Source organism: Elgaria multicarinata, chromosome 3, assembly GCF_023053635.1.
Source record: "Elgaria multicarinata webbii isolate HBS135686 ecotype San Diego chromosome 3, rElgMul1.1.pri, whole genome shotgun sequence".
In the NCBI taxonomy this organism is placed as follows: Eukaryota; Metazoa; Chordata; class Lepidosauria; order Squamata; family Anguidae; genus Elgaria; species Elgaria multicarinata.
In genome coordinates, this window is record NC_086173.1 from 19,077,142 (window position 1) to 19,086,794 (window position 9,653).

Consider the following 9,653-nt stretch of genomic DNA (forward strand, 5'->3'; position numbering starts at 1 on the left):
GTTGAAGGGTGAAATAGGAGTGAGAGGACCCACTGATAATCTCTTGCTCAAAGGCTTTGGATATTCCTGAGAAGGATTGAGAGAGGAGAGCATGGATGCTTTCCCTTGCTTCTGCATATTGTCCAAAGTGGGGGGGATGCACTCATGTAACCTAATCAGGACAACTCGTGCCTCTTCACAGGTGATGTTCATGCCTTTTCTAACATGGTTTTGGAAGCATGGGGAGAGGGAGCATGGTTGCTTTCTCTGTGGAGCATTCCTTTTCATTCTCCTTACTATCATGTGAACGATCAGAACATGCAACAAGCTCCATTTCCCCCCCTCCTTCCCAGCCATGGCTCTTCAGGGCAACACGACTTACTCCGATGGATTCATCCTCCAGGGTCTCATCTCCAACCAGCCAGGACATGAGCATCTTCTTGCCTCCATCTTCCTCTTCATGTACGTGCTGACTCTACTGGGGAACCTGCTGATTGTCCTGCTCATTCACTACGACACCCGCCTCTACTGCTCCCCCATGTATTTCTTCCTCAGCCATCTCTCCTTGGCCGATATGGGTTTCTGCTCCACCACCGTCCCCAAGATGCTGCAGAACCTACTAACTCGTAGCAAGCGCATCTCCTACGGTGGCTGCTTGGCACAGATGTTTTTCTTTCTGGGCTTTGGAAACACGGAGAGTTTTCTCCTGGCTTCCATGGCACTTGATAGATACATAGCCATCTGTCGACCACTTCGTTACACTCTTCTGATGAATCAAAAACACTGTTTCCTCTTGGCTGCGGGTTGTTGGCTCCTGGGTTTTCTCCACTCCCTACTCTACACCCTGATGATGACTTGCCTCTCCTTCTGTGCCTCCCGGGAGATTCCCCATTTCTTCTGTGACCTTCACCCCTTAATCAAGCTCTCTTGCTCGGACACCTCAGCCATTCAGATGACGACCCTCACGGAGGGGACTGCGACCATGGTGGGGCCTTTCATGGTCACCCTTCTCTCCTATGTCCTCATTGTCTCCAAGGTTCTCAAGATCCCATCAGCTGCTGGAAAGCGCAAGGCCTTTTCCACCTGTGGTGCTCACCTCACCACTGTCATCTTGTTCTTTGGAACGGTGATAGCTGTGTATGTCCGCCCCTCTTCCACCTACTCTGGCACCAAAGTCCGGGTGATGTCCGTAGCTTACACAGCAGTGACTCCCATGCTCAACCCCTTCATCTACAGCTTGAGGAACAGTGAGATTCAGCAGTCTCTGCGGAAAAGTTTAGGGATGAAATCTGGAAGATGAGGTACTTTGACATTCTCTGAATTCCTTAATCAAATCATGTTGGTGGTTAATAACTTTAGGCCAGCGGGTTCCAGGAAACTCCATCACAATACCCATCAGACTTTTTGACCCATCCTTTTAAAGCTATTATGCAATTTTGGAACATTTAAAAATGTATCCAAAAGATGTCAAAACTGAGCATCCTGATTTAGATCAAAAAAGATGTTTTAGAAATGGGAAGTCAATTTATGGCACAAGGCTGATTGGGTCCATTTTGGGTTGGGGGCATGGTGGCGGAGAATGGGGCAAATTTCATATTGTAGATGTAACGATACAATGTGATAGAGATCTACAAAATTATGCCTGCTGTGGAGAGCGTGGATATGGAGACATTTTTCCTCCCTCTCTCATAATACTAAAAATCAGTGGGGTCATCCCATGAAGCTGACTGGTGGGAGATTCAGGACAGATAAAAGGTAGTTCTTCTTCACCCAGCGCATAATTAACTATGGAATTAACTTCCACAAGATGTAGTGATGGCCACTAGTCCTGCTGGCTCTTTGCTACGTCCAGTTTCAGAGACAGTATGCCAATGTACACTAGTTGCTGGGAAACATGGCCAGAAAGGTGCTGTTGCACCATGTCCTGCTTGTGGGTTTCCCATGGGCAGCTGGTTGGCCTCTGTGTGAGCAGAATGATGGACCCTCGGTCTGATCCAACAAGGTCTTAAGTGTTCCACACCTTTTTCTCTGCCTCCATCCAAGTGCAGGTGACTGGCGACTCCCATTTCCCAGGGACTATTTTAATCTCTAAAGTAATTTACATATAAAAGCACTGAAAATTATGGTTGGAATGTATATATCATACAGTGTAAAACTGAAATTTTCAAGGGAAGATTAAGAAAAAAAACCCTCACAATAAAAAGAGACAGTAAAATGGAGCGGCATAATCATAGCAGTAAGCTGAGAAAAGCTTTCTTGAACTGTGGTGAAGAGCATGAAATCAGGCTGTGGTGAATGAAGACCTATTAATGGTAGACAGCACATCATCTTCCTGGAAAAAGTCTCTGCTTGTTGTTAGAGGGATGTTGTTCTTGTCCTTGACTGTAGCTAGAGGCTCTAGGCCTCAATTGTTGCCTAAGTGTGTGTTTTAATAATTTTATTTACTTTATTCTCTTGCTATTACAAAGGAAACTCCCAGTAGATAAAGAAGAAAATGTCATCTTATATTGATTCATAAATACAAATGATAACAAGGAAGAGTTATAAACACAATCAAACTCATACCAGTTAAATTGCCCCTAACAGTAAATAAGGTTGTATTGAATCCTGAATTTCATTGTTCCAGTAAAGTGACTCTTTCTATTTTATTTTTTTACTAATCATTCCTCCCTGGCTGTAATCAGTTAATTTCATCATTCAGGCCATATCCCCAAACCACATACAACAGTCATCAATTGTTGGAGGATAAATTCTCTTCCATCTGTGGCTTATTGACAAATGGGCAGCCATCATTAAATGGACTGTCGTTACCACACCATCAAATGGAACGATATCTTTACCATATCCAAATAAAAATATCAAGTGTAGGTGTTCAGTTCTGTTTGGACTCAACTGTGTTTATATTCGAATCAGTAGTTCCAGTCATTCTTAAGACCTTGTGGGCTTTTCTATAGGAGGTTATTTAACTTGCACCTTTATCCAGGCTTCTGATTTCAGATTGGCTCCTTTGCACATGTCCACCCCTGGGGGTGTTCTTTCTCTGCATTTCTATATTTTCCATTACACAACCACTAGGAGGTACTGTGGTATAACAGAATTGCATAAATACAGGAAGCTTCTAGGATGCCATTGAGCAAAAATACCAGACTTCCCTGGGTTTGCACAGTGGGTAGGAGGCAAGGGAAAAAAGAATTTAGCTTCCTTAAATCACTCAGATCCATAGAAAAGTTAGGGGCAATTATAGTAATTGGAAAGTAAAAGAAAGAACCTCTTGCAATGGTAGGATCAGAAACAAAACAGGAAAGGTGGGTCAGGACAGAAGTGGAGAGGCATGGCCATAGAGCTTGACCCCCAGTATGTCACTGCACAGCTAAAAATCCCACCTCTAAACAAAGATGGAAGACTAACACTTACAGCATCTGCATCCAAGGAGATTGCACTACTCTTCCCTTCATTTTTTTTAAATGAAGGGAAGAGCCAGAAGGAAAACAGGTTGACAATTGATTCCATGGCAATGTTGTGTGGAAACCCCATAAAAAATCAGTGAGCAAAGTGTGGCAGTCTCACACTAAACTAGGGTGACCATATGACCGGATTTGCCTGGGTTTTTGATGGCAAACCCGGGAGGGGGAAATCCGGATTTTTTTTAAAGAGCAGCTCTAATGGGAATTAACAAAAATGCTTATAACTCTGTCATTTTTTAAGATAAAGACATGAAACTTGACACAATGGTAGCTCTTAGGAAGGGTTTTAGTCATGCCAAATTTGAAAAAGATCTGTTTATCCATTGATTTTTTAGGAATTTTTAAAAAATTATTACTTTTTAAATCGTCATTTTTAAAGATAAAGAGATGAAACTTTGTACCATGATAGGATCTTGGTAGAGCTTTAGCCACACCAAATTTGAAACAGATCTGTTCATCCATTGATTTTTTAGGAATTTTTTTAAAAATGAGGTTTTAAAATTATTATTTTTTAAACTGTCATTTTTAAAGATAAAGAGCTGAAAGTTGGCACCATGAAAGCTTTTAGGTAGAGCTTTAGCCGTACCAAATTTGAAACAGATCTGGGGGCAGTAGCAAACCCTGTTAACAACAACAGCAGCTTGCAATGAGTGAAGATACAGTCAGAAAAGATATTTGAGGGAAGGGGAGAATGTAACACACAGAGTATAGCAAAACCTACAAAAGTAGGAGTGAGTGAAGTTAATTTCAGATACATTGAATCTCTCACTTGTTCATTATTTCAGTGATTTTAACATTAAAATGTTATGTAGAACAGATTTGTCTTAAATGTGTGCTGTAAAATCAGACATGTGACCAAGGCTATGTTCGGGTGGGCACGCCCCCTTGGTACTGGACATGCCCCCTTGGGGGCGACCATGTTGTCCTCCTTTTTGGTTTCCAAAATATGGTCACCCTAACTAAACATCTAATGTAGAAGCACTGATAAAGCTTGGATGTCTTGACTTTACTGTCCTGTAATATGAACCGAACTTTAATATTGTCCTAGCAACTTTTTTAAACAGACATAGTTCTGACATGTTCTATCATAGCTCAGCACACATTCACTATAACTGCCATTTTATAACCCCATTCATCCTTCAATCTAAATTAGTACAAAAAAACTTTTCCAATTATTCTTTTAAAATTTTAAAATATTATTTTTATTTAAGGGTGGTTTTATTTATCCTGCTCCTCAGCCAAAAAGTATCTCAGGGCTCGTTCAGACGAGGGGAGGGGGAAATCACATTTGCAACAAGGTACATGAGGAAGAGAGCAGCAACCACATGGTGGCTTATACAGTTCAACGCAGTTCAATGGGACAGTGCCCTCTAGTGGGCGTTTTGTAGTGCAACTTTGTCTGCACATGGCAGGAAATTCCAACAAATACTGATATATCTCAGTAGAGTTGGGTTTTCGGAGTTTTATTTTTTATATCTAAAATCAGGAAATGGAGCATCAGAAGCGCAGGAGGCTGATGGCAGCATCAGAATGCTCCATGAACATCTGTGAGTGGCCAGTCATGAGCATGCTATAAAATACTCGTTTAAACACACACTGTGATTTATTGCACACTCGCCATTCCTGGTATGTGGTTTTGCAGCACGGTACTCACACAACATTATCCCTGTCCTGCACTCATCTTACTCCTTCCCCACTTGTTGCATTTTATTTTGGTGTGGGGAAAGTCTGGATTATTTTCCCTCTCATTTTTTTCCTTTGCTGGGGGCATATGTTAATGGAGTCTTGGAGCTCCATCACACCAGTGATTTATTGCACACTCACCATGCCTGGTATGCCATTTTTCAGCCCGGTACTCACATGACGTCATCCACATCCTGCACTAATTTCACCTCTTCCCCTCCATGTTTGGTTTCTTTTTGGAGCAGGGAAAGTCTGGATTATTTTCCCTCCCTGTGAAATAAATGCTCTCCTCCTTCCCATGTATTGCTGATATTGCATTCTATCCAACCATCCCATTCTTTGTTGTGTGTGTGTGTGTCTAAGGGTGGTCTCGCTAACAAAAGAGGAGGGCAGGGTGGTTCTCCACTCAGTCATAAAGGGGGAGGGAGAGAGGTCCCATTTAACTCTATGTTCTTACTCCTGAGTGGGCATTTTCATCTTAAAGGAAATGTGGAAACTGCACCCTCCTTGCCCGCAGCTCCCTCATTTTTAAAGATAAATAGATCAAAATTGGCACAGTGATAGCTCTTAAGGAGGGTTTTAGTCACTCCAAGTCTGAATCAGATTGGTTCATCCCTTGATTTTTATGAATTTTTTAAATTTCCCCCATTAAACCCATTTTCTTGGTAGTTCACAAGTGTGAAGGATCGATCTTCCTTTCCTTTGATCATGTGAAGCTGTGCATCTCCAGGTTCATAAACTACAGATCTGCTGGTTTCCTTACTCAGGAGTAAATCCCATTGATTTCAAATGCATTTACATCCAAGTCATACTAAAATCAGATGCTTGCTTACATTTGAGATGTAAAGGATAAAAGGATAAAAGGTTTAACAAGTGAAATATATAGAATATTGGTTGAAAAGAGGGAGATAGAAAAAATGGGGAAGATGGTTTGGGAAACCGATTTGAGGGTGCAGATAGGACAGCAGAGTTGGGAGGGAATATGGAGACAAAGAGTGTTGAGAAATATGTCTGTGAGAATAAAAGAAAATTATTATAAAATTGTATGGAGGTGGTATCTGACTCTGGTGAGATTAAACAGAATAAATAAGCTGAATTCAGCAAATTGTTGGAGAGGATGTGGGGGGAAAGGAACGTATTTGCATATGTGGTGGGAATGCGAATTTGTACAAAAATTGTGGAAAATGGTGTTTATTGAGATAAAAAAAATGTTGGAATTGAGATTGAAGAGACACCTACAGTGGCATTACTATCATTATATGGAAATTTAAAGTGTAACAAAGAGATTAAAGAATTGATAACAAATTTGTTGACTGCAGCAAGGTTAATTATATCTAGGAACTGGAAGGTTCAAGGAGATTATCATATTGAAGAGTGTAGATCCCCTCTAGGTCCAGGTGGGTTGTCGAGAGTCCAGAAGTCAGCAAGGTCTGGCAAAGCAAGGTGACACACCGGATGGAAATTGCAGCCAGCTGGAATGGAACACACAAACTCACAGAGCCAGTGTGGTGTAGTGGCTAAAGTGTTGGACTGGGAGTCGGGAGATCCAGGTTCTAGTCCCCATTCGGCCATGGAAACCCACTGGGTGACTTTGGGCCAGTCACAAACTATCAGCCCAACCCACCTCACAGGGTTGTTGTTGTTGTTGTGGGGATAAAGTAGAGAGGAGGAGGATTATGTACGCCACCTTGGGTTCCTTGGGGGGGGGGAAGGCGGGATATATATGCAACAACAACAACAACACAGCAACAGTACCTCAAGGTTTGGTCAATTGCTCTTTTGGAAAAGCTGACCCAAGTCAAAAGAGCAACTAGGAACGTTAACTATAAACAAGACTCCTATGCAACTTGGTATGAATTTATAACAAATATGATTAGGCATAAGGAAACATTAAAACCACCAGAGACTCATGGTCAATTAAGGAAAGATCTATAAGGATAATAGGATATGGAGTAGGATAAATGAATAGGTGAGGCAATCTCTGTATTGTAATGTAGGATATTGAAGACAGATGGTTGTCAATGTATTCCCAAGTCATTGTTTATTAATGTATTATTTGTTAAACTATCAATTAAAAAAAAGTCAATTTCAGTTCTGATTGTAGCTTACAGAAAAAGTCAAGCGTGATGATTTGTTAGTGTGAGGACTCACCTATCTGAAAGGAGACTTGGGCCTTCCATGCCATAAACTATGAAATTTATAAAACTAAAGAAACTAAACACTAGATACAGAAGAGGCTATTACTTGAGCACTAACAATCTTTGGAAATGCATGCTTACCCAGCAGTGGTTCCACAAAAGGTGTCTACCATATAAATGGTTCATCGATCTCTAATTTTAACCCTGGAAATGCATCACGGTTAAAATTGATATGGGAAACAGACCTGAACCCAAATAATGGAACTTTCAGTGCTCCAGTGCTCTGATCCACTCACCTGCCCCCCATTCCAGGACAAAGAAGCGAAGCAAAGCCACAATGAAGGTAATTCACTGGTGTCACTTCACCCCGACTAAGATGCACAATTTTAACAAAACTCTTTCACCATTTTGCTGGAGAGGATGTGATTACATTGGTTCCTTAATACATATGTGGCAATTATCTCCATTTAGTTGTAGACATTTGGAACCAAGTTCTTTCTGCGATACATGAAAATATTGAACAGTGAATTAATGACTACTCTCCATTTTCACAAAAGAGAACAAACACCTTTTACATAAAGACTTGATCGCTGTCATGCCTGCAGCTGCCTAACTTGAAATTGCATTAAATTGGAAATGTTCTACTGGACCATCGATACAAAAATGGATATAAAATATGAAAAATTGATATTTTTGAAAAGCTGACATGTTGACTGAGACTTATAAAAGGACTGGAAAACTGAGACTTATTCATAGAAGTTCAGTACCCATTTATTGCATATACTCATAATCGTTTGGTGACCCTTGCTCCACAACCCACACAATTCAAATTCTGGAATGATGCATTGTAAACTGCTAGCTTCGTCATCAGTGTCTGTTTTGTATTATTTTCAAACTCAACTAAAGAAAGAACTTAATGGAAACGCTGCCTAATGAACTTCCTCACGGCTGCTTTCATCTCACTGTTCCTGAGGCTGTAGATGAAGGGATTCAGCATGGGGGTTACCATGGTATACATCACAGCAGCCACAGTGTCCGAACGGTCCTGGGTCTTTGAATGTGGCTTGAAAAAGACCCAGCTTACGGTGCCATAGAACAACATCACCACAACTATGTGGGACCCACACGTGGAGAAAGCCTTGCACTTCCCAGTGGCAGATGGGATCTTCATGATGGCATAGAAGATGAATGCATAGGAGAAGACAGTCAGCACAAATGGCCCCAGGACCTCCACCACTCCTTCAGTCATCAGCATCAGCTGGATGATGCTGGTATCAGAGCAAGAGATGTCCAGAACAGGGTAAATATCACAGAAGAAATGTGGGATCTCACTATGCTCACAAATGGAAATGCGGGACATCAAAAAGGTATACAGCGATGAGTGGATGATGGGGATAGCCCAGGACACAGCTGCCAGAAGGAGGCACCGCTTGTGGCTCATCAGGGCAGAATAGTGTAGTGGATGGCAGATGGCCACATAGCGATCGTAGGCCATGGAAGACAGGAGGAAGCTGTCTGCATTGCCAAAGATCATGTAGAAGTACATCTGGATCAGGCAGCCATGGTAAGAGATGGTCTTTTCCTGAGACAACAAGTTCTCCAGTGCTTTGGGGACGGTGGTGGTGGTGAAACCTACATCGGCTAGGGCAAGGTAGCTGAGGAAGAAATACATGGGAGCCTGGAGGAGTTGGTTATTGGAGTAGATCAAGGAGATGATGGTGATGTTTCCCAGGAGGGTCAGCAGGTAGATGGAGAGGAAGAGGGGGAAGAGGAGAGCTTGGAACTCGGGCTGGATGGCGAAGCCACGGAGGGATAATTCGGAGACATCACTTGTGTTCCCATGATTCATTTTCCTATTGCCTAATATAACCTTGTTTTCTTGGAAAAAATTAACAAAAAAAATCCTGTAGACACTGGCTGGATTCACGCAATGCAACAAGCCAGAGTATGGGTTGAAAGTGGTTGTCATTGAACTGTGGGTTGCTGCTGAATCATGAGTTGTTCTCTTTTGTAAACTCATGGTTTGTTAACTACAAACAGCCCACAGTTCACAGTCCAACAACCAACTGTGGATTCTCTCTCAGATAGACCTAGCTTAATTGTACTTAAAAAAAAAAGGTAATCACCAGGGTATGTGAACATTTCCAAATATTTTCTTTTCCTGGACCACTGTTGTATTTTAAAACTTGATGTTGTTTGGACTTTATACTGTTAGTTTTACCCTACCCTGTGCCTGTTTACCCTACCTTGTGCCTGTTTGCATTCTCTTCCCCTCCTTATTGTTTTGCCATGATTTAATTAGAATGTAAGCCTAAGCGGCAGGGTCTTGCCATTTACTGTTTTACTGTTTTACTCTGTACAGCACCATGTACGTTGATGGTGCTATATA

The 9,653-nt window shown here is 41.7% G+C and overlaps 2 protein-coding genes across 2 annotated transcripts; one reads left to right on the plus strand and one right to left on the minus strand.

The window, feature by feature from the left end:
- The first annotated feature begins 334 nt into the window (after nt 1–334).
- LOC134394245 (olfactory receptor 1L4-like) lies at nt 335–1,279 on the plus strand. Its single transcript, XM_063119514.1, has one exon. The coding sequence runs from the start codon at nt 335–337 to the stop codon at nt 1,277–1,279; it is 945 nt and encodes a 314-aa protein (XP_062975584.1).
- An 820-nt stretch (nt 1,280–2,099) lies between these two features.
- Nucleotides 2,100–9,113, minus strand: LOC134393936 (olfactory receptor 1361-like). The gene is made up of 2 exons (XM_063118963.1): nt 8,203–9,113; nt 2,100–2,169 (listed from the first exon to the last, which is right to left on the minus strand). Exons 1-2 carry the CDS (start codon nt 9,111–9,113, stop codon nt 2,100–2,102), a joined length of 981 nt encoding a protein of 326 aa, XP_062975033.1.
- Nucleotides 9,114–9,653: the final 540 nt, after the last annotated feature.